Source organism: Anas platyrhynchos, chromosome 1, assembly GCF_047663525.1.
Source record: "Anas platyrhynchos isolate ZD024472 breed Pekin duck chromosome 1, IASCAAS_PekinDuck_T2T, whole genome shotgun sequence".
In the NCBI taxonomy this organism is placed as follows: Eukaryota; Metazoa; Chordata; class Aves; order Anseriformes; family Anatidae; genus Anas; species Anas platyrhynchos.
In genome coordinates, this window is record NC_092587.1 from 52069122 (window position 1) to 52095618 (window position 26497).

The window sequence follows — 26497 nt, forward strand, 5'->3', positions numbered from 1 at the left end:
TGTTGAAAGACTGGAAAAAAACAGACGTCAAGCTATATGCTCCCTTTAGCTCCTGATTCTCTGGGTGTATGCTTTATGGCTGAATGTTTAATTATTTGATTGCCTACTATTTTTCCCAGAGGCTCCTGCTTCATTTAGCATACAGGAAATGAGGAAAACATATTGCCTTTTTTTTTTATTTTATGTGGAAAATTTCAGCCCAACCTGTTACAGCTTGGCAAAGTTTCAAGCAATTAGCAACGAGATCCTTTAAAAAGAAATGTAAGCAGCCATAAGAGATGGAGTTGTTATCTGCTAGTAGTATGTGCTGAATGCACTGCCAAATTTCAGAAGGATCCAAGACTCTCATCTATTTTTCATGATGCATTCTGACATAGGAAGAGATTAACATCTTCAGTGCACTGGCAAATTCAATTTTTAATAGGCTTTAAGAGCTCAGCTACTTTATGAGCTAACCTCCTAAAACTTTGAGGGTATTTCTGAGCTGTGCCTCTAGAAATGAAGCATTGACAATATGTCAATCTAAATGTCAAACTGTAGAAAAAGGAATTTTATCCCCTCGAAGTCTTTACAGGGAATTCTCTATATGTGAACATTTTTTTTCCTTCCTGAAGAGTCTGTTTTCTGCCCATAAACCACATGATTTGCTACATTATAGGTGATTAAAAAGTGTCATTACAATGGAAGGAAGTCCTGTGAGAGTGTCTGCTATTAATTTCCTTTTTCTAAATGATTTAGAAGGACGCTCCTGTATAAAAAGAAATCAAAATGATTTGAAACAAACAAACAAACAAACAAACAAACAAACAAAAACAAATGATTTGAAAAAAAAAAAAAACACAACTAGCAACTGTTAATTGAAATGTTAATTCAGTCAAGTGGTTTTATTTCTTAGACTAATGCAATTTTAATGAAAAGCTTTTCATCTGTAGATAGTTTTCCAACAAAATTACAGAGAAAATATGTATGGCTTGAATTCTGTCATTCAGGATGTATTTCTATGTCTAAGAAATATAATATTTATATTGTATATAAGAACAATTGTCAGTTACAAGTCTGAATTTTTATAATGTTGCAACATAAATGATTTAGTCATTAGGAAAATAGTGGACCCTGTATTGGCAGAAAGTATGCAAACCAGTGGTACATGTAAAGAGTTTTCAGAATTTAACAAGTATTTAATTTGTAAAATCTTTCAGAACTCATATTAAAAAACTGAGAGATCACACACACACACAGAATTTATTAATGAGATTTTTCAGGTCTATAAAGTTCAGGAAAGTTGCATTCTACTTTATCATTAAAGTTAACAGCAGCAGAGAAGAAATTCAGGGCAGTAATAACCACATGACAAATTGAGAATTATCTCAGTTCCCTAACACGTATCAACATGCAGCCACATGCAGCAGTGCCTGCACAATGAATGGTAGCAAAAAATTCAACAGCCAACTGGAGCAAAAGAAGACAAATCAGTCATTCAAAAAATGTCTCGTTTTTTACAGGGTTATTTATACACCCACTTTTGCCACTTACACACTCATTTCTTAGCCTATTCTACAAGGAGAAACATAGATAATTAAATTGTAGCTCTTATTTACTAATATAAAGCAAGAAAGCACATTAATATGAAACTGAAACACTATTTAAAGGACTGTACATGTAGTTCAATATCACCTCCATTAATACTTTATGACAAGGGAATGAGTAATGGACTCTTTTAACTAGACATTGTAACTAAAATTCTGGTACTCAAATTGATTTTCTTTGCAAGAAAGAGAGATCAATTGCAAGACTACCATTACCCAAAGCAATCTTTCTATATTTCTTCAGGTTCCTTGGGATTGAAAAGGACAAAATACTTCCAAAATACTGCATAAACAAAAAATGCTAAAATTATCCCAGGATAAATGCATTAAGGATAATTAAAAAATAATAATAATAATAAATATTAAATATTGGTATTAAATGATAATAATAAGAAAGGATCAGCTCGCTACTAGCTATTTCCCCAGGAACATTAACTTTATACTTGATAATGAAGTGGAATATGAGCTTAATGTAAAACCTCCAAAAGGAAAAGACGGAAGATGAGGTTTGCTACACACATTGTATAGTGATAGAAGACAATTAAACACCATTTGCCTGATAGAATCTTATATGGTTCTACATTAACCTCCCAGTTACTGATTTCTGATATTCTTGGTGTTGGATGCACTGCAGATAACATCATTCTTTCAGTACCATGGCAGCCAGACCTCTGCAAAACCCAAGCAAAGGCCATCTTCTTGCAGGGAGCACAGTAGACTTATAGATGAGTGAGTACAATGAAACTATGAACACAACAGCATTGTGCCATGTACATATACTTTCTGATTAAGAGCATTAATTCTTCTGTGGTCCTTCTTTCTGGATTACAAAAGGTATTGCTGAAAAGACGACTGAAAAATTCTCTCTCTAGGTGAGACAATGCAGAGTAAATGTGCATATGTAATTATCTGCCACCAAAATTTCTGGATGGTAAAAATGTAACATAAAAAATTCCAGAACAGAGCTTGGCATTGGCAAGAACAGATCTCAAAAGAGAAAATACAACAGAGGTGCATTTTAAAAAGGAAAAGGTCTATCATATACCTTCAGTCAGGATTTAAATTTAATTTTTCAATTATTTCTTTGAATCAGGAATATAAACAGGTTGCCTTAGAAAAAAGATGGAGAGGTCTGTGACCCCATGTACCACAATGGGTCTGTGTCTTTCATAACGCAGATGTGCAGTCCTCCTGTGCAAATTAAGGCCACAGGTGCTCTTACCATAAATGTACCTCTCTAGATACATTTCATTCTTTTTTTTCTCTTAGGTATCAGTGCATACAATAACATAATAAATCTAGGAGCATAGTTTGATGTTATACTTTACTGTTCAAAATACACTGCACTTTTCAGTCTTGGTGATAAATATGCAGTGCATGTACATCTCTGAAACAGACGAAGCATGCGAGCTTAATGAGCATCAAGTACTGCATAGACTAAGCATATTCTACTTTTTTTTTTCCCTTTCACAGAATAATCTCCTTGAAGATTTCAAGGAGTGCATTGTATTTTAGGAGGGTTTTTGATGGATGGGAGTCAATCCACGTTTACTTTGGTTGAGCAGATTCTTATAGTTCCCAATTAGCCAAAGCAAAGCCTTTGATCTGATTTAATTAGACTAGTAATCTACTTTTCCAGGAAAATACCTGAAGTGGAAAACGGATATGAATGAAGGGCAAAATAAAATAAGTTGCAGCATGGAACAGCATGGACTTAGCACAGCTGTTTGTTGTTACACAAAGACTTCCAGTGAATGAAGCAAACTGACAGAAATGGAGGCCCTGAGCTCACCTGAGACAGATAAGTTCATTTTCATTTCCCAACAGATGTGGAGCCAGCAGTAAATTGTAAGGTACAAACTGACTAAGAATTCATAACTGAACAAGTAATTGTACTCTTTTCTTGCCTTTTACTTTACGTACACATATTTTATACATATATTTTACTTTAGTTTATGTTTTATGTTATTTTCAGTATAACATGGACATTATGCCAGAACAGGTTTCTTTAAAATACTCTTAATAGAAGCACTTTCTATTATGATCATGTCTAACTGGAATCCATGGAGTCCAGTTTCAATATTGGACTATATTTTTAGCTTACAAATGTTATGTTAGTATTTATTTTCATACAAAATCCTGTATGTTTAAAATACAAATACATTCTTGGCCCTTTCAGAATATTGTCTAAGCATATTCAAGCATTTCACTAGAAACTATAGAACAATGGTCCAAAAAAAACGGTCTCAAGAACTGTGTGTCCCACCCACTCAGCAACTGACTGCTGTAGCCTTCATACCCATTTTGAATCCTTCAGACAAAACAAAGTGAAAAAACAGGAGACAGCTCAATCAGCCCAGAGGTTTACACTCAAGCTTTGGACTTCAGGTATGAACTACAGTAGTCTGCAAAATCTCGGACAGGGTTACGGTTAAAGTAGCCCGATGGTGCTTGAGGGGTAAAAAGGAAGCAAAATCTTTTACACCCCTTATTACTGGAGTGGACTCCATTCACATTCTAGAACATGAAATAAAATATACATATGAAGGAAAAAATATCCTTTTTTTTCCAACCAAGATGATCTTTCAAGAAAAAAGTGTTTGAAAGGCACATTTAGTAAGCAATTATCAGGAAAGGTTTGTGAAATGCATAGTGAGTGCACTGATGACTGGAGCTCAGACAAGTGTAGGTAACATGCTCTGCGTAAGTTATGAAGTGGGATATGCATTTCACAGCTTAATCATCTTTGGCTCTTAAAAAGTAAGTCTTGCACAGTATGAATTGTAAAACTACACCAACAAAAGTGTTTCTTGGAATTCTAAACAATATTTAAAAGTAATTCAATAAAAAAACATTTAATGGGAGCAAGGGGCAAATGGGATAGGAGCCTTAACAATGTTAACAGGTTTGTACAAACAGCCTCATTCACCCCAAAGCATAATCAAATAAAGTGATAGTTATGTTATAATCATCAACACAGAAAATCTCTCTACATGCTAAGCCTTTATACTTATGATGCAAACCTCTGCACCAGATGTAAAATTTGGCTCCCCTTTCCTGTTCTGTACCTGACTTTCACTAGCGTATGATTTGTTTTCTGTGCATGTGCAATGTAGCAGATTAGCAAGAAGAAATCTAAATTGTCATTAACCATATTCACTCCTGCAACATTAGTTTCTTCTGTAACTTGCATTTCTGTCATCAAAAAGGTTTGCAAGACTTTGCATTAAATGCATCTGAAAATAGACATTCAGATGTTAGTTGGCAAGGGCAGATGAAATGTGATCATGACGTTTGTCTTTATGACAGTATCTTCCCAGTCTAATCCTGAACAAGGTCACCCCAACATCTTCTTACTGTTCAATATTAAAATAAAGCTCCCATGCTCCACCTCACACCACTTCACTGGCAAGGAGTATGAATTACTGTAGCAGGTGGGCCAGTGTGGTTTTAAAAGCAGTGTAATACAATCAACTGTACAATATCAGATTTCAAGAACGCAAAAGACATCTAGAGCAGGGGCTGATCCTTAAGCAATCCTAATATTGGCATTAAAGTGTTCAAGATCCCACAGGGACCATTTTATCTTTTGACCCCAGGTTTTAATTGAAACTTTAAACAAAATATATTACCTATTTAATGCAGCTGAGCTGGACTCTGGCCTTTGTAGTGCATGTTGTCATGCCAAGCAAATTAATCTGTGTAACCTTAGTATGTACTTTTTAATTTACATCAAAGAAGTATGACATAGAGAAAATAAATATCAAGCCAACCCTATACAGCCTGTTGAATAATTATTTTGATTCTAGTTTTAGAGTTTTAATTTTTAGCTGTTTGGTGTTCTTTTAGGAAAAAAAAAAAAAAAGTTTTTACTTCTTGGTACAAAGCCAGAGAAACATATGGTTTCCTTAGCTGAGTTGTTGCACACCTGGCAAAATAAATCACAGCAACAGGAGACCAAAATCTACCCTGCAACTTTTCATATGCACAAACTTAGAATATTTGATGCTGGTCTTCTTGCTCTGCCTGTTGTACAATGAATAAAATGCAAAGTCAAATGGATGTCTTGCTTCTTGAAGCCCAATACTTCTTTTTGTTTAGGAGACAAGTTACTCAAAGTTTTAAAAAATGAGAGTCAGCTGGGCAGACTGGCACACTGCGGGAATGAGCTCCTGGGTCTGGCAGAGCAAAAGGCCAGTAGAAGCCGGTGCAGGAAAAGAACGGTAAGACAGACAGGGAAAGCAGGTGGTGTAAAGGCTTAACACTGCCGGAGTGCTAATGCTACCGCTCTTGGAGTGCTGGAGCTCCAACTCTAATTTAGTTTAAACAGTTCATCTCCTGCTTATTCTACTTCAAGTATTTCACCTGCACCGAGCAAGGAAAAAAGCCTCCAGAAAATTTTCAATGAAATAGTTATCTGAAATTAGAGGAAGTGATGTTTTCTAAGATTGCATACCAGTACCTAACACTAAACCAAGCATTTCCCAGAGACTAAAAACTGTTAGATAAAAACCCAGAGACTAAAGCAAACCATTCCCAGAGACTTGGAATACATCAATTATAATGACAACTGCAGTAGATAATCCTCAAACTGTAACTATTCTTGGATTTCAAGATAAACCATGGAGACCCTTTCCCCATGTCTTGTGGAGACAGGGAGGGACCCTTCCTTCCTGAACAGGTGGGGAGCACTCCCCAGGTTCTCTCCCTTCTCCTCCCCAGCAATGAGCACATGGTGAGTGGACACAGCTGAGGCAGCTTCATGCAGCACTAAGTATATGAGAGAGGACTGGCCTATTTTAGTCCCTCTAGCCTCCTGTTTAAAAGCAAGAAGTATGAAGACAAGTTTATGCAATGTTGTATGTCAAAGGGAGTGTTATGGTGAATGTGTTTAAAATGTTGTCTTCAACAGGAAAACAGAAATAAACAATCCAGTCAGCCTTCTGGTGCCCAGTGGTACAGTATGAGTTGCAGAGTGAGGTAGTCCTGATAATGGATGTGTTTGCCTGGTACCCCTGTCACACCCAATGTAAAGAGGTGGCTGAATAGGTGTTTAGGATATACCTCACCCAACTCAAGCTAGCAAGTCTAAGCTGATCACCTCAGCTCCTTTTACAGAAGTATGCTTGCAGATGACTTCATATAATCTAAAATAGATGTTTAAGACTGATGGGCTAAATTACTCCCCGAAGGCATCCTTTTCTTTCCACATCATAAAATGAACACAGCTACCTAGCTCTGACTTATCATCCAACCTTTATACCATTACAGGCAAGGGAGAACAATCTGACTCAATGCATCTAACTGCAACCATGTGAGCTCATGTAGACACATCCAGGACAGCTTTAAAGAAACCTGCTGCTAACAGAGCAGCACTGAGTTCAGCTGAAGTCACCATCTGGCTCTTTACCTAGCCTCTTGGATCACCTTTGTAGTAGAGCCAATAAGCCACACCTCTGCAACAAGTGTGAAGCAAATTCTGGCTTCCCTGCAAAAGCTGCAATCACAACAGCAACTCAAATACAAATATATATTACATCCAGGGGAAGAGGTACTTTACAGATCCCCCAAAAGCCTGTTGCTCTCTGCAGTAGCCCAAAAGGGACTAAGGTAAGCTCAGCTGGCCATGACTTGTTATGCGACCATTTCATCCACTGCACGTCAGCGGCTGTCTAAAGGAAGCAAAACCCAGCACATGTGCCGGGTGAGCAGGGTAGGGAGGATGTAGCAGCAGCCAAGCCCAGGCAAAGGACTGAGCTGGTCTTTATGTTCACTGTTGCTTTGTGAGTTAATAAATGCAAATCCCAGTAACAGAGTGAACTTGAACTTTGGGGACTGAGAAAAGGATAAAGGAAACTGAGAAAGGCTTCCTGAACCCAAAAAAAAGTAACCAATGGGAAAAAAGTAAAATAGCAAAGAACCTTTTAGGTCATTGTGATTCTAAAAGAATCATCTACTCATAGGAAAGAAAAAGGGTGATGCAGGCCTGTTTTGTAATGAAACAACCATGATGTGGGCAAAGGCATTGGTTTTCATTTTGTAATTTCTGTACTTCTAAGGAGCACTTTTATCAGAATTATGAAATATTTATCTGCACTAAAGAGAGCAATCAAACTTCTGAGAGATTGCTTGGAGCACTGTAGTACATCAAAAGTCACTACAGGACACCAATAGTAAGCAGATGTTTAATTCCCACAGAGTGGTGACTGTTGATAACCCCATCAAATCTATCAGCAAATGCTGATAAATAAGTGATACAGCAATAGTTCAGCTAAGACTCTATAACAACAAGAGTATGTGCAATAATCAACCTGAGCATTTTAGGAATTTTAGCTATTTGCATTGATCTGATAAAGCTCAGCATTTAGGTAGAAGTAACTGCATTGAACTGTATGAACTGTTAAGAAAGTGTTTATACTCCTGCAGACTTTAGATAATTTGTCACTCAAACAACCATGTAATTTAACATTTACAGAGATTTGCAAATATGTACCATCCTTTATAACTAGGGTTTTAGAATATTATTTCCCATGCCCAAGAACTTGTATAGAGCTAATAAAAGATACATTTTCTAAATAAGTAGAGAAGAGTGAGTAGTGCCTCCTATGACGGCTGTGTCAACCAACACACTCTTGCATTTTGAGCATTGGGGAAGGGAAAAAAATCACCTTTCCTGTTGATCCTAATGGTTTCATTACATTTTTTATTGTTCTACTTCAAATTATTTCAAAGGCATCTTATGACTTTTTAGATATGAGCTTACAGAATCTACTGGCCAGAAACTGGGGTTAGTTAGAAGAACTGCATGCCCCTTCAGAGACTTAAAACATCTATGGAACAATCAAAAACCTGTCCTTCCTCTTCTTTACAGATCTGAATAATACAAATAATATATTTTTTTCTTGTTTTTTTTTTTTTTTTTTCTCTGTTATCTGTTCAAGGTATTCTTTGTAAGGATGTGTCAGAGAATTTGAGGAGCTGAAGTTAAATTGAAATTATAAAAACACCTCACAGTTAAGTTAATGTTTCTTGTAGTACTCAAGGGACTCTGCTAAAAATTTCAAGAACAGATAGGCTGGTCCTGTAAAAAAATTCTCTCATTGCAGACCTCTTCTTAACAGTACATCAGCTTGGAAACACATTTTTGTCGCAACCTAAAAAAATGTGTTCACAAGGTAATTTACCATCTAACACCCATACTAAATTATGTTATGCTATAATGAAGGTGACTTTTCATTCCATTTTCTACAAAGCAAATGCAAATTCTTCTTAGTTTCAAGGTTAAATAAATAAGAGTTTAAAAAACCTGAATTGCACATGAGGTCTCCAAGCTAACTGGATGAGAGACTAATTCATGCATTCTAAATGTAAAAGTGCTTTATTGGTCACTCTTAGATATAGAACTGCTATATTGCCCTAATAGCTGATAGTCTAATCACTTATTGTGCCTTATCCAGCATTGCATTTGCTGGCACTCTGAACCTGGTTTGGCTAGCATCTACTGAAGGCATTTTTTTTTTTTCATTAGCTAACTAATTTGAGCCCCAGTTGCCTGGCTATGCTCTTTTGTTTCACCCTGCCTGACTTCACAAGTGCCTTTCAGAAGTACTAACAACACACTTACCTATCATATTGTATAAGCTCTGTGGTGCAAACTGTCTTGGCATTTTCTGTATTGCTTCTTTGTAAACCGTAAGGGCATCCTGAAGAGACACATAGGTAGTACAAATCATTAGTAAAGCACCAGTTTCAAAAGCAGTCTTGCATATAAATTAGACAAAAACTATTCTCTCTAAATGAGGGGGTACAGAAGAAGAAAACGCATCTGCATCATATATATCACAGCAAGCTCACATTTCTCATATACAAAAGTTTTACCAAATTCAGTGAAGCTTATTGGCAAAAGATCAAATTAGTTGCAATAAAATATCCCCTTTCCCAGGTGAAAATAAAAGGAACTTTTTTTTAAACCCTTCAAAGACTCACAAGTTTATAAAATATACATAAAATTCCATAGGCTGGTAGACCATATGGAATAACACTAAACGGCAGACAAAGTATCTTCAGATGACTGAGCTACAGTAAGTGACATAAAAATATAGAAATCATTATCTACCATCAAGTAACAGCAGAATATAACCCACATAACTGAAATTCTGCTACACGGAAAGAATGAGATGGACTGTAGATAGAAGTGCCAAAATTGTATTCTTTTCACTAATGTGCTGTGAATTACTTGATCATGTATTTATGATTCATTCAGCACTTAGGATGCTTACTGATCAATCTGTTAGCTCTGCACCTTTTTCCGTATCATCCCATAAAAAAGTCACAGCTTGTGAAGGCTCAAATATACTTGAAAAAATCTAAGTGTATGACTGAGCCTGGGTCAGGCTGCCATGACCACCAGGCAGAAACCTGATGTTTTAAATTCTTACAATTTCTTGCACCTCCCAAGCACTCCACTCCACCTCTACACTCTATTGGCCATGCAGGCAATATGTTGCTGTTCTCTTATCTTTATCAATGTATCAGCTATCTGTGCCTGTGTTTTAACCAATTAGTGACTGCCATCTGACAGAGCTGGATTCAGCAGACAGATGACAGAGAATCCATAGGGCATGTGCATGCCTAATCTTAAACAGCTGAGTTAACTGTCACAGTCAGAAAGAGTTATATGGATCAAAACCACATGTAACTCCTGTTCTGAAGTATGCTTAGGAATGCAAAAAAAAGAGAATTACTTTCTTTCGAATACTGCAAGAGGTCAAAACTCAAGCAAATGACCGGATTTAATAATTTCACTAGGGAGAATGAAGAGGAATCACAACTGTCTCAAGTGCACACATAAATGAGATGGGATGGGGTTGAGTGCAATGTATGACTACATTTAAAAATTCAATCTCTGTAGCACTTATGTCCAGTTATCTGAAAGTAGCACACACTGGAATGCTTCTAATCACTGACATTTTTAATTGTTCCAAATAGATCTTATTTTTGGAGACTTGGTAGCAACCATAAAGGCTTTTTAATAATTTAAAAGATGGGCTACTCTATTTTGAAGTAAAAAGCCAGTACACATTAGCTCAGCTTATCTTTTTCATACCAGTAATGAGGGCAAAGCCAAAAAGAATTAATTAGCACATAACAGATGTGATCATTGTTAATACTGATTCTGACACCAGAACATCACACTGCAAATTAACATCTTCACACCCATGGCTGTAGAGTACAAATACTCTCTGTAGAGAATACTAATGATTTGGTGAAATTCACTCAGTTGGTCCCTGTGTTATATTTTGAAAGTCTGGATGGAAGCAATGGGTACTATTTCTGTATGGAGATTTTATAATATTGTAGACAAATCTGAAGTGTTACCTCATAGTGTCCTTGCTCATGAAAAAGTTTTCCTAAGTTATAAAGACAGCTAGTAACAGAGCTTTTATGAGCATGAGGATCCTTCAAATTTTCATCAGAGATCTCTGAACACTTCAGGAAAGTCCTCCTGGCTTCCTCTGTCTTCCCTTGGTTCATTAGGATGATACCAGTATTTAAATAGGCAGCTGTGAAGATGGAAAGAAATGTTATATTTTAATAGGGTTCTGTTATGTTTTACTTGGTCTTCAGCTTACTTTGAAGTAATACCAGAAAGCAATTTCATGATTATCTAATTTGGCTTTCATATAATATAGATCAATCATTGGTGTAAAGAAGAACAGGTAAGAGGTGGAAGTTCAGACACAAGGAAAGAAGAGCGACTACAAAGATTGAGGAAAAAGAAAAAGAAATGCTGACTAAGCGGTGTGCTCTGCTTCATTCCTCTTATTAGGACTGTATCAAGCATATGGTGTCATTGATTGAAATGTTGCTTCTTATAAAGATATATACATATGTACACACACAAACACACATATGTAATATTCAATACTTTAGCGACAAATAAAAAAATTAAAAGCGTTCACATAATTTTGGAATCAATCATGGGCAACACCTTACGAATTATTTCCCATGTCCCTCAGGCAAGAAAGGAAAAAATAGAAGACCTCAAAAATATTTGTATTATTCAGTCACAACACATACTATAAAAATCTGAGACTGGCTTTATGAAACAGAAAATGGGAGCCTATATATTTGTGCAACAGCATCTATGTCTCACCATCCCGATTAGAAGTGTTTTATGTTCTATCACACTGTTCAGTGTTATATCTCTATCTGCTTCTTCCCTGCACCACAGTGACCATACCTCTTGACAAATAAACACTTGCTTCAGCTGAAAAGTACACAATTTCTCCTTCTACTTTCAGAATGAAAAAAAAAAAATCTGGGGAAAAAAAGTATTATTAAAAAGTAGGAAGATGTCCTTAAAAAACAATAGTCGATATTATGCGAGCTTGTATAGCTGAAATACTTACAGGCTAATGTGGGCCTGCTACCAATTGCCAGTTTATAGTAATGCAATGCCTCTGAAAATCTGCTGTTTTCCTGAAGCAGTAATCCTCTGCATAAGGACAAAAGAAAAAAGAGAGGAAGGTTATTCAAAGAGTAACTTCAAAATGTACTCCTTGCCTCATATGAAACAAAAATATTAAAAACAGAACTAAAGCAACAAATATGGTTACAGAGATATAATAAACCTGCAAGCTACTAACAATTTAGTGGGAAAAGTATTTTCTCTGAAAACAGGATTAATTAATATACATCAGATACATTTATATGACTTTACCAAAGAGGTTAAATGCAGTAATTTTGGCTTCCTTGGAAACAAGGATATTCTTTTACTCATTTGAGAAAATGCTAGAGTCTGAGATTTTTTTTGTAAGCAGTTGGAGTATGCTGGAGTTATCTGTAACTATTTCAGTCATGTTTAGCCTGTCTTCTCTCCTTGACGTGAACTAAACAGACCTGTTTCAAATGCACAATAAAGTTAACCACCTAACACTTCACACACATTACCTTAACCAGTCCTTGCTGAGCAATTTCATTAAATTATTCACTGCAAGGCTAAGCGCCTACATCAGTTCATTTTTTCTCTGTCTTCTCTCTATTCCAAACAAATTTAATAACTGAACAGTAATCAAAAATGATACCTAATTCCTCTTCTTTCTCAGTTAGTTTTGTAATTCATAAGCTTTAATTAAAGCTTTTATGACAAACGTCCTTCTGAATTACAAATTACAGCAGAATATAGAAATTACAGAAAATGCAGTCATACAGAAATTACTGAGAAGTGGTCTGGACATCATTGATGATATGAAGAAGCATACACAAATGCCTCAATATCACAAAGGTAAGAAAATCCTTAATCATTAGTGATTTTAAATTTGGACCCAGACATTATTAGCAGGTAGCTGATCCTCTTTATATACCTTAAAGTAACCAGGAAAAAATAAATGTAGCTATTTCTTTTAGAAGGCAGAGGGAGCAGGGGGTTATCACCTCAATTTTTAGTTTCTCTAACCCACAGCATTTTTGTCTTCTTCCTTTATGCTTTTATCTGATGATAGCTTTTCAAACTCCAAAGTGGTTGGATTGGTTTTTCCATTACCAATCAGAGAAACTTTTTTTCCCTCCAAAATCTCAGGAAAACCATTTTAATTAAACCACAAGACTTCAGAGGAGGAAACAAATATTTTTTGCTTCCTGTCATTGGGTTAGAATTTAACAAAATGGAAAAATACATCTTTTTTTCTGTACTCTCTCTCTCCATCAGTACCATGTGGCCTCATGTTTGAAACAGTATCTGTCCACTAGCCCCAGATTAGGTTGTAAACCCAATTTATTTTCTGTTGGTCTTTGACCAACAGAAATTTGAGCAATGAGGGAATGTATAAACTTCAGGATACTTTTTGGCATGACACCAAAGTTTTTAACTGCAAGCATTATGCTAAGTGTCTTGCGGGTGGCAAGATGTATGGTCTTTAGGACAATATTTTCTAAATTTTCTAGAACTTTAGTCTACAAATACTTGTTTTGTCTACAATTTTTATAGCTGCAATTATTCAAAGGAAAATTATTTTTCATGATAGATTGATCCCATTTTCTAATAGCAACAGAACTAGCATAAAGCTGAGTTGCATGGCCTGACACTTCAGTAGCTTCTTACTTTTTAAAAAAAGCATTCTTCTACATGATTTTGGGACAAATGTATATATATTAAAAATCCTTTCTTAGTTCTGGAATAATGATTTTCACATATTAAAATAAGTAATACAGTAATTAGTCAATTTGAACAGGATAAACTACCTTAGTAAGCATATGATATTTATGCTTTTTTGATTAAAAGTACTTTTATTTATCATTATTACTAGATTTATCTTTTCTGTTCACTACTTGCACGCTTAATTAATTACTTGGTACCTTAAGGTGTTTTTTTCCCCTACTTCTCTTCCAGATTTTTTTTTATACAGTTGTTCCACTAACAGACATTCATTCATTCTCTCTCTCTCACACACACACACACTCCTACATATATATTTATATAAACACAAGCTGTTTGGATGCATGACTGAGAACTGAATCTCAACAAATTATTAGTGTTTCAATAAGTATTTGTTATGGAATTTGGTACAAACAAAACCAAATTAAAAAAAAAAAAAAAGGATGGATATAACCTAAAAACCTTTATGAGGCAAGGAACTGCCTCTTCTCGTGAAATTGGTCCTGATTGAATGCTGGCTTTCCCTGTGGCTTCTGACAGTACAAGCTGATTAGATTTATGAGTCTCTAGTTCTAGTTTCAGATTAAATGAAGTCAGGAAAAGTCTGAAAGAAAATTTCAAAAATAGTTTTTTTTTGTTGAATAAAATTAACACTTGGGGGGGGGAGGGGTATCTCAGGGAGAACTAGATTGGATGTTTGCCAAAGAAGGGATAAATACTTATTTAAATAGACAAAAAGTTAAGATGATGAAGCTTGCATTAAATGGGCAAAGCATTCCTGAAATTACAGTGCATATTAAAAGAGCTTAAAGAGATTATATATTTCACTTCCCAGATGAAAAATCAGATGCTCTCTAGCGTTAAGCTTGAACAGGATGATGCAGGCATATAAAAATGCTCAGTAACCTCTAATTACTCACAAAATACAACTAAAATTAAAAACTTTAAATTTAATTACTGCCAAAATTAACACTGCCAGTGAAATTTTCTACTCCTCTTCTTAGTATATGTATTACAGTCACAGTCTCCAACTGCATTATTGCTCACTGTTACTTCACAGGACTACTGCCTTGTGCACCACACAGAAGGAATATAAATTAGTAAAAAAAAAAAAAAAAAAGAATAAAAAGTAGTAAAAAATAGTAAAAAAGAGAAAAAAAAAAAAAAGAGAAAAAAAGAGTAAAATACTAAAGAGAGGCAGGCTGAGGTCTGAAGAAGCAAGCACATGGTTCAGCCCTGCTGCCATACAGCTGAACTGCCCAAGCTGGTCTGGGTGGGCGGCATGGCCTGTAGAAGCAGAGACCTCAGTCTTCAGGTTCCATACGACCACGCTACCAGTGTAAAAGTAAGGCAACTTGCAGGGAATCCCTGGTTGCCTGTAAAATCAGCTGACCCCTGAAAATTTTTCACTGTTGTGAAGACAAACATGAAGTGAAGAGATATGATCAAGTCAGTATCTGAAGGAAGCACATACTTCACAATGTGGTTGCAGAGATCATTATACTAATACTAACAGAAGAGCCAATTTAGCACTTGAAGTCCTTTCTAAAGAAGCTGAGATGTTGAATACAAACAATTGTCAGCAGAATACTGTTGTCCTTATCTTGGGCTTATGTGTTAAGCTTTTCATAGTCAGGGGACTGCAGGGGTGGTGTCTGTGAGCAGAGCCCAGCACCTGCCCTGTGTCAGATCAGAGCCAGATCCAGCTGGCTCCTAAAGGGACTCATTGCTGGCCATAACCAAGCCAGCGAGTGACACTGGTTGGGCCTCTGGGAGAGCAGATTTAAGAAAGGGAAAAATCTGCTGCACAACAGCAGCTGGGAGAGAGGAATGAGAAAATGCAAAGAGATGCAGCCCTGAGAACAGTCAGTGCAGAAAGAGGTCAGGTGCCCCAGGTGCTGGAGCATAAGTTCCCTTGCAGCCTGTGGAGAGGCCCCTGGTGGAGCAGGCTGTCCCCCTGCAGCCCATGGGTCCCACATGGAGCAGATCTCCACGCTGCTGCCTGTGGAGGAGCCCCCAGTGGAGCAGATGGATGGGGCCTGGAGGAGGCTGTGGCCCATGGAGAGCCCCCACAGGAGCAGAGGGCCTGGGGGGAGCTGCCACTCGTGGGGGACTCATGCTGGAGTCTAGTGGTCTTCCAGTATCTAAACAGGGCCTACAAGAAAGCTGGAGAGGGACTCTTTGTCAGGGAATGTAGTCATAGGACAAGGAGTAATGACAAACTAAAAGAGGGCAAATTTAGATTAGATATTTGGAAGAAATTCTCTACTCTGAGGGTGGTGAGGCACTGGCACAGGTTGCCCAGACAAGCTGTGGATGCCCCACCCCTGGAAGTGCTCAAGGCCAGGCTGGATGGGGCTTTAAGCAACCTGGTCTGGTGGGAGGTATCCCTGCCCACGGCAGGGCAGTTGGAACTGGGTGGTCTTTAAGGTCTCTTCCAACACAAACCATTCTATGACTCTAAGAAGTTCCCAGTCATAAACTGGGAACTAATCACTGCATAATTACCACAGTATGCTATCCTTGCAAGAAATGAGACGACCAGCTACAGAACAGAGAAGCGTGGAGAGAAATAAATGACATAAGACCCTCAGGCTTTAACAATGAAAGCCCATGACCCCCTGAAGTTCTTCATATTTGTTTGTTCAGACCTATTTTCATAGTCCCAATTCCTTCTTTCCCCTCTAGCTGATTGCTAGGGATGAAGTCAGAAATTGGCAACAGCAGATGGAGCCTGTGCTTCCTCTTCTATTGGCTTTCAAACATCTCTTAGACAAAAAGAAGTTCCTTTCCATTCACCTGACAAGGAGTTATAATGCAAGAATGATGAGTTTATAAAAATGACAAACTCCTTCCAAAAAAGTTTGGTGCATGGATGCTTCCATCTTTTATGTGTGGAGAAAAAAAATCGACTGTTTAATCAAAGATTTATAATTTGGCTTGTAATTTTATCCATCTCCACAATCAAAACAATTTCTTATTTGATTTTCATGCTTAATATTATGCTTATTACATTGAAGTTATCTTTTAGAAGTTGAGGGCACATTTTTGAAGTTTAGCAAATAGGTAGTTTTACTCCATCTCTTTTTAAGAGACAGTTGATTTTTATCTTACATTGCCGCTTCTGTTTATAGTAAAAGCGGGCACAAAAACAAAAACAAACAAAAACATTTTTGCTCTGAATGACCAATTTCTAGATGCAAAAGAAAAAATGTCCCTCAATGGGAGCTCTCACCTTGTGGACACCACCAAGCCTCTGATAGCTCCCAGAAGCCGGGGCAGACGGCCACATAAGGAAGTTCCTCCCATATCCAGGAGAGGATCTGCTCTTGACATGCCATTCCCTTTTTTTGTTTACTGATAATGATGCTAATGAAATGATAACTACTTTTCAGAGACTGCTGGGAGAAAGGATAAGGAGTGGATAGGAAGAATACAGAAGCAGAAGGGCATTGCAAAATACTGACCAAAAGCCAGTGATGGATCAGGGCAACTGGTGTGAATTAAGTATGTACCTATCTTTTGTAGTTACAGAATACAAAGGCTGCCTTCTTCTTCACATGAGAATAAACAAAGGAAAGCACATCCTTGCAATAAGGATTCTTGATACAAGAGAGTAAACTCCAGTAGTAAACTTGGATGAATACAGAAGAGCTTAAAGGCTTCTGACACTTTTTAATAAACGTTCCACAGTTGCTAGAGTTACCCAGCTAAATAAAGAAAAGAGCATAACCCCAAGTAGCCCCCAAAAACAAACCACAGGACCAGTTGCTTCAAGTTTGCAGTTTCAAAGCTCTTTTTCCCCCTCCAGTTTACTTCCCAGATGTAAAGCACATAAATTAAAACGTTAATTGAAACACACAACTTTTGTTCAAAGAAAGTTTATTCATATAATTGCACAAATGTGAAGTCTACCAAATGAGAGAGGGGGGAAAAAGTCAATGACTCCTTTAGCTTAATAAAACAAGTACTGTGGAAGTCTCTCTCTAGAAATACACGAGGATGAAATTACTCAGAAAAGAAAAAGGTACTTAAACCATGGGACGCAAAGTAAATGGGTATAAATTGACCATGAACTAATTTAGGATGAATTAGGAGACAAGTTTTAACTATCACAGCAGCAAGATTCACAGCCTAACAACAGGACTGTTTTGCCTAGGTTGCTTCTAGCTAATTTTACAGTGGAATATGGATCATTTATGAAACGGAGGATATGAGCTGACTGCTTGCAGCAGTAGCAGACCTCATGCAGTGACTTAGAAAGCATCTCAGAATCCTGTTTTTCTAGTTGGAGGAAAAAGAAAAAAGTAAATCCTGGTTATATAGAAATGCTGCACATCACCTCTATAGATAGAGCTACTTATTTAAATAAATGCAGCAAAACATATTCCCAAAGCTAATTCTTCTGCATAACCATCCTGAATTCTTTAAGATGCATCATTTCAGCTATCTTTCTTAACCAACAACTTTAAAAAATCTTCCTGTCTTCCTTCTCTGCCTTGTTTTTGATGTAAAGTCACTGAATACTAATGGAAAAAAAAAAAAAAAAAAGTATTTTCAGGGACTGAAAAGCAGGCACAAAATACAAACAGGCAGTATACAACCTACTACTTCCCTCAACTTACATATTATTTTATTTCCAGTGTAGTCCTTTTAAAACCAGTTGCTCTGCTTAGAAAGTAAACTCCTCGGTTACTAAAGCTGGCATAAAGTGACCATTTACAATACACAGGAACCATAACTGCCATCACGATAAACATGTATGTTAATGAAATATGTATTAAACTTTCAGGCCAGATATAATACTGAAATAGTTTAATCAATTTTGTATACTAGTTGATAACAGCTAATACAGGGCCCATTAGTTATTTTGGCATGGTCCCACTACATCCAAGCCTCTGCCTACATGCATCCCCCAATTATTTCCTCTATATCTACCTGGATATACATATATATACATATATATATTTACCTACACTGGCAACAAAGATGAAATGGAAGAGAACTTTCTTGTATTCCCCACACAGGTGTTTCTCCAGCCAGGCAGCCACGTGGCAATAAAAGATGTGCTTTGCTTAAGGCAACTCTTTCATTGTCGGTTGCAAAATTAACTGGCAGAAAGACAGGTATGGATGCTACAGCAGTGCAGTGCACAAAGCCATTAAGTCTGCTACTTAATTAAGGCTTTTTTTTTGTTTTGTCTTTTTTTTTTTTAAAGCAATTAAGTCATTTAACTGCTCAACCAAATGAGTGCTAACCTTTTGTAAGTCTACAACTAGGTTCCATTAACAAAAAAGCCAATCATTAATCAGTGCAAACAGGGAATGTTTAATGTTTTCCAATAACATCCTGTTAGCAAATATGTAAATGGCACATAAATCCCACTTTCAGTAATCACTAATAACCCTAACATACCCAGTAGGCAGTAACAGAACGGCCATTCCCTTTGCAGACAACACAGTCATAACTGTCATTTTCTTCTAATTCTAGGGAAAAGCTTTTCAAATGCAAGCCAATTGGTCAGCAGATAATTCTGTTCTCTACCGCTGTGTCACTTAGTTGCAGTTGCCATCATTTCAGCATGACATCAACTGTTACCAGCCCTGCTAACTGGACAGAGGAAGGGTGGCTGTCAGGATGAGAAGCAGCACTGCCCCTACCTTTCCCCCTCCTCTGGGTGCTGGGCGATTGTGTGCTGTGCCAGCACCCCCAGGCAAAGTACCTGTCCCCGCCGTGTGCATCAGCAGTGCTAGATGATGACAGATGGACAGAACCACTCACAGAAGGGGCATTTTATAGAATCACAGAATGGTTTGGGTTCGAAGAGACCTTAAACTTCTACCTGCAGTTCCAGGGGACCCAGTTCCACCTCCATGCCATGGGCAGTGACACCTCCCACCAGACCAGGTTGCCCAAAACCCCATCCAGCCTGACCTTGAACACCTCCAGGGATGAGGCATCCACAGCTTCTCTTGACAACCTGTGCCAGTGCCTCTCCACCCTCTGAGTAAATAATTTTTTCCAAATATCTAATCTAAATCTGCCCCCTTTTAGTTTAAAGCTGTTACCCCTTGTTCTATCACTACACTCCCTGATAAAGGTCTGTCCCTCTTCAAGCTTTCCTGTAGGACTGGTTTATGTACTGGAAGATACTTTTTATTTGAATGATAAACTTGTACACCCAAACCTATCCCTGAAAGCAAAATGAGATACCTGGGGAGAGAAGCAAGGGGAGGGCTGTTTATTAGAAATGTATCCTTTATGGAGCACTGTACACTCCCAAAATGCAGTAAATTAGTACCATTTTAAAAGCATTTTCAATATTTATGTGATATGGCAAACACTTAAAATCTCCTGAGAAACTCAAGGTAACATAGATTACTAGGATAGGCAACAAAAGAATACTCTAAGCAGCAGAACTAGAACTTGGCCTAAATAAAAATGGAATGATAAATAAATAAAAAAAAAAACTGTCTTTTAACTGATAAGCAATTTTACTTTAGGCAAGAATTAACAGTAATTTCAAACAAATACAAGAAACCCTGAGCTTTAGGTAGCAACCATCAAAGGCTGAAAATGCATTATAAAGTAGCTTGTTTTTCATCTGCTAATCGTTGCCTATTTCAGAAAAGCAAGTTTGTCTACAGCTTTGTCCTTGGTACTTTGTTGTATTAAAATACTGGGATTTCTTAAATGCATGAAAAGAGATCTCAGTTAACGCTGATTTAAATCCTATAAAATCTAGCTGAAGTCTGCAGTAATACATAGCTCTGAGAACTTGAATTTGAGATTTATTTGTTGAAATTACCTGCAATGCCACCTCAAGATGTCAAAGAAATTATTTATAGATGGACACTTGATGTGTATTTTTGAAGTACAAACTACCGTATTACAGTTGTATATAATTGTAATATAATATTGTAATATAATCTCCACATACAGTATAAAACAACAGCTGAAATACTTTCCACACTGAAATTACTATGAAAGTCTCAGCTGCTTTCAGAGATGTCAGGATCCAAGATCCTTTAGAGTTTTTCATGAGCCTTTCAGAAAAAAAAAATTAAAAAAATAAAAGTTTGCTAACAAGAACACAAGTCCTCAGCCTGAATTCAGATTTCCTAAATTCCAGGCCAAAGATATTATCTTCATGATATACTGGATCACAGGCAGTTTCACTTCTACTTATTTGGACCTGAGAAAACATCAGTAGAACAAACCCATTTTAACCCATATCTAATAGAGTGCTGAACCACCAACCCAATACTAATTGTAAGCAAGAGGTGGGTTTCTTTGTTTTAAAAATAATAAATAATAATCATTTATTCATTAAAGATACAGGTTAGCTAGAAACTTATTGTTTCCCAGCTGTTGGGTGGAGAGAGGGCAATCTGAAGACAAAACAGATCTTTCCAGTGAATTACAGTTTGCCTAAATCTGTTCATCTTCTGAAATCAGTGGTTCTCTGTAATACATGTGACTAATGGCTTGTATTATTTTTATCCTCCTTTTCCATATTAATCATCTTATCATTCGGTCTTTACTATATGTATGCTATTTTCTAAAAATGTGGGAATTTATTTATGGTTGCATAATTGTAACATTTGAACAAAATGGCAAATGACACATTCTGTATCAGGCAAACCTTCAAAAGGAGATTCTGGAATTATGTAATATAAATTCATGCAGTTTAAATTCTCCTGAATGGGGAGAAATAGCTGCAACACAGAGCTGTGGAAAAGGTACAACAGTCAGAAAATAAAAATGTCTTACTGAAATCAGTCATTCACCTAATCTGCTAAATTCACTAGGTTTTAACACATCAATAGACAACTGCTAAATAACAGCACATTTTATCGCAAGACAATTTCTTGAAGAAGAATGAGGAAACAGAGATCAAACACTTCTGTTTATGTAGCTTCTCTCCTTGATCATTACCCATTGAAAATTGAGAGTTAATCTTTAATAATTTGTTCCTCAATCAGATAGCACTTTGATTTTTTTATGCTCTGTATGAGTACAGCTGCATGTGCTAATTAATTTGTATCCAATACCGAGGCATAAAGGCTAAAAAACAATAAAGAGTATGTGAGGCTAAAATAGACTTATGATCTATGATGCCAAAAACACGGTAATCAGAAATGATGGTAAAAGTGCTTTCTTTCTAAAGATCTACTAAATGACTGTTTCTGTTTTAAAGGTACATCCTAAAACCTAGAAATGGTAAATCCAGCTGGCCTCTTGTAAGCACATGAAGTAATTTTTCCATTACTTTTTTTTTTTTTTTTTTTTTGGAAAAGGCTTCCGTAGTACTACATTGCAAGGAAGGGCTGAACTTGCAAGAGACCTCTTCAGAGTTTATGCTTAAAATATTGAATTAATTTGGGGTTTAATGGTGTCAAAGCCTACTCCATTTACCAGTTAGCTTCCATGATGAATGTGGGAGTAACCAACACAGGGAAAGAACAAGATGACATAGGTACGAGAAAAATTAAAATGATTATGTAAGATTTTTCAGTTTCTGTAGGATAACTCATGGTTTTATGAGACAAAACAAAACAAAAGTAAAATAAAGTAAAAGAGGGTTCAATTGTATTCAGGATACTGTTCAGAAATGTTAAGAATTGGAGATCCATTTTGCATAAGCATTCGTGTATACATACTTTATAGCAAACACTTTCATCTAAATAAACCTCTTCTACTTTCACAGTTATATGTAGGAAAGTTTATGCCCTCTATATTCCAACCATCATTTCAGTTAAATTCCTTTTACTCAAACTCAGTAGAATTCAAAGAATTTTTCTATTCATCAGAAATGAAGGCTTGTAGACATACATTTTGTATATCAATGTAAAGCCAGAAGATTATCGGCTTGCGTGCAGAACAGCAAAACTGCCAAAGACTGATTTCTTTTATATCCCTGTCTTTTTCATCCAGCCCCCTTCCCTCTTCTTACCCTGGTATTAACTTGAGTTTCCTCTGATACACTGAGTGAGTTAGAGACAAAAGTACCATATAGGCATACAAAAAAATTTAATAGTTATAATTTTCATCTCCAAAACGAACCATGTATGAGAAATTCAGGGATATCAATCTTTTCACTTTTTTTTTTTTTCCTGCAGTCTCCTGCTGTTTTCAGAAGTTATTTCTTTAAGCATGAGTGGAAAGAGTTTCTTCTTAAAAATATGTCTTTCACACTCTCCATTGCCTAAAAGAAGGAAAAAAAAAACAACAAAAAAAAACACCATGCATACATGTGTGTAAATGTGTGAGCATTAAAAATATATATGATTTTGAGATCTTAAATAAACTTTTGAATGGAAATTCTATCAATAAATTATTTTGAAAACAGAGATAAAAGTTTATAGTATGTTTACCCATCAGGCAAATTAATGAAACGGGTAACTTTAAAAAGTCTACCATGGTAAACTTTTTATCCAGATGTTAAAAATGGCCATTTGAAACTGGATTTACAGATTATTATTTTTTTTATTTTTTAATAAAGCGGCTTGCTATTTGCATTCAGTGTTTGTCCATCGCCTTTCCCTAGCACATACTTTTCTACTGCACAGGGCATTTTATTTTCATACAGCTTACACTACTGCATAATAAATGCTAGTTATCTGGATTTTGTTTGTGCATATAGTGACACCATGGTGTACCCCAAACTGGAGGGGTTGGGTCTGTCTCGCAGCAGAGCCCAGCTCCCAGCCCTGAGCACCAACTGAACCGTCCCCACCCCACTGCTCTGAAAAGTATTTAGCTATTTTAATGTTTCAGACCTCGACAGCTAACTGAGGGGTATTGGCTTATGCTAGGAAGTGTTTACACCCACTCCTCCCACCGAGTGTTATTTAGACTTAAAAAGGAAGTCTAAATAACACCTCTGTATTTTAGTGGAGCCAGAAACAGATGGAGCACTACTGGTGCCAGCTCATCTATCTGCACTCTGTTCAGCGTGGGGGTTTTGTTTCTTTGAAAGCAAACAGATTTGTAATTTTTCCTGTTCCAAGCCAGACAGTGATACAAGAATATACAGTAATGTAGACCAAGGAAAGATCCTGTCCACCCCAAAATTTAAGGAGCACGATTAATGAAATGGCTATTACAAAGCAACAGCTAGCATCATCTCCATCTCCAGCAGGGAAATCAATAGCTCCATTCACAACAGGTTTTGCAGAGGATCCAACCTCAGGAAAGCCACACATACTTACAAATTATAAAGCATATCAGCCATGTTGCTGCGGTAGTACAAGGCATTTCTGTAGGCGCTTTCAGCTTCAGAAATCTTGCTCTGGCTCTTGAGAACATTTCCAAGGTTACCCCATGCTGTCAAGAGGAGAAAACAGTATTCAGGAAGAGCTCCAATCCAATTACACATGACACAGTATCTGAGCACAGGGAAGTTCCACAGGGAGGCAAAACTCACACAGAAGCTATTTTTATGGATGGGTAGGGGAGGTTGCTTGATTTTTCCCCCAGTTCTCTGTTTCATTGCATCTTACTATGAGATACACATCTTATAGCAGTGATTTGCATCCAGTGATCTGCATACATACAGTTTCTGGGTGGGAAAAAGAACTTGAAAAGCAATACATATCTGTATGCTTTAAAAACAACTATAGCAAAGGGAAAGGACCATTTTATTTTACAACACCTCTAAATAAAAACCCTCAGGCTTAAATGTAGAGCTAGAGCATTTTCATAGTTTGTTGTTGTTGTCGTTGTTGTTTGTTGTGTTTTTGTTCTTTGTTTGTTTGTTTTGAAGCCTATCTACTCAAAACTGCAAGGAATGTTCGCAAGGCAGACACAACTCTCACTGAGGCATGAAAATTGACATACGACACAAGAATTGAAAGAACAGTAAGGTAAGTAACCAGGATTAAAAGTATGCCATATGGATATGACAATACTGCACAGATCACTAAAATACACTTTTTTTACTTGGAAAACATGTGGTTCCTTTCCATACAATTTATTATTTTATACACTGTGCTTTTATATCCTGTCTATAAAGGACTTGAGGTAAAAAACATATTTAAGGCTCCACATGTGTTCCGTTTGCAGTTTTGTTGAGTGGCACAAAAAGTGTACTTACAAAAGAAACTGGAACTAATGTTTTATGGAAAATGCAGCCCATGTTATTCACAATTTAGGAAGCTAATTTAACTGGCCTTACAACTGTAGCCTATGTGTATACATGAAAAAGAGGCACATTATGCTACACATTATGCTTATAATAGATCAAAGTTGTTTCATAAAACAGCTCTACTTTCACAAGTATTTCTTTTTTATGAGCAAGAGGCATGGAAAGATGATGCCCATCCTTTCACCAAACACACAAATACATGGCAAACTCTTCTTCCCTCCAGATGTACAAACAACAAACATTAGCTCAAATAGCTGTTAAATTCTCCTTCGTCAGTTATTTAAGCCCTTTTTTACAGAAATTTGTATCAAGCATGAGAAATACAAACTCGATGTAGTTTTACAATACTGCTAATAGACTGATTATTATTTAAGGTTCTTCCTTAGAAAGTATATTGCTTTCAAGCTTCTGTGGTTTGCTGCATAAGCACCCTGCCTTAAGAGTGAACACAACAGCAAACAGCATTTTCTTCTGAGCAGAACAAATAATTGTTGCTGGGAAAAATGATGGAACCCTTTTAGGATTCACAAAAGTAAAATCATCCAATTATACACAATATATTATGCTAAGAAACAAACAAACAAACAATGTTTCCATGAGAGCAGAAGGTATCATTTCTGTGTCATTTTATTTTACCATAGTATTTTATAAGATGGAAAATAATTCAGAAGTTGTTTTTCAAAAATTGAGAAAAGTTACAAAAAAGTTCCACTGTTCTTTTACTTTGTGAAACTGTTAAATATTCTCAGATTCACTCACATTTTACATCACGCATGCTGAATTCTGAATTTATCTCCCCATTACTGTTACTATTCTTTCTTAAGCACAGAAACCATTTTGGAAGCACTACCTAACACGAGTACTAGCCAGCTTGCAAGCATAAACACTTGTCAGAAAAACACATAATGTTTTAAACCCATTTGTGAACACAAACCCTGATGCTGCTTGTGCAGTCTGCAACCATCCCATTTCCCATAGATGTACGTTCCATACACTCCTCAGCTACTTCTGTTTTCACTCCCATCTCCTACACTAGAGCATTGCATTAAATGACTATTTGGACAACCCATAACTATTTCCTGCTACATATTTACTTGCTCCCCAAACCACTGAAGCTCAAAAAATGAAAGGATGCACAAAAGAATGATTTAGCTCATCTTTTCAGATAACAGACTGAAAAAATCCTATCAACACCATTAAATATACTAAATATACTTGGTATTTAACCAAGTTAATGTACTCTTTAAGGCAATACCTTATTTTACAGTCTGCAAAGTATTTTGTGTCAAGGGCTTAATATTAGTATTAAACCGATTATTACATCTGAAATGTATTCCATTTAGACTTTTGTCTCAACTTGTAAAACTTTTTTAAATCATTATCTGTGAATGATTAATTTAACCTAATATGATACTAAAAGAAGTTATACTAGCAGAAAATAATTAACGTAAAACTCAATGATCTCATAATTCATTATTCAGAGGAATATGGAAGCCAAGGTCTTTTTACTTTCCTAGACTACAGAAGCTTGGTAAAAACCTTCACACCTATGTATATATAGAATCAGACAGAGGAATGATCTAGTACTGCCTGGAAATGAAGCTA

At 36.5% G+C, this 26497-nt stretch overlaps 1 protein-coding gene across 3 annotated transcripts in view; it reads right to left on the bottom strand.

Annotated features, from left to right (window-relative positions):
• TMTC2 (transmembrane O-mannosyltransferase targeting cadherins 2) overlaps positions 1–26497 on the bottom strand; it is a 255856-nt gene that overhangs the window by 61531 nt on the left and 167828 nt on the right. For all 3 annotated transcript variants that reach the window (XM_027451370.3, XM_072037090.1, XM_072037087.1), the window contains exons 4-7: positions 23958–24072; positions 11999–12084; positions 10965–11149; positions 9211–9289 (exon numbers count right to left, since the gene is read on the bottom strand). In XM_027451370.3, the coding sequence (XP_027307171.1) occupies positions 9211–9289; positions 10965–11149; positions 11999–12084; positions 23958–24072 (465 nt within the window). The remainder of the gene's footprint in view (positions 1–9210; positions 9290–10964; positions 11150–11998; positions 12085–23957; positions 24073–26497) is intronic.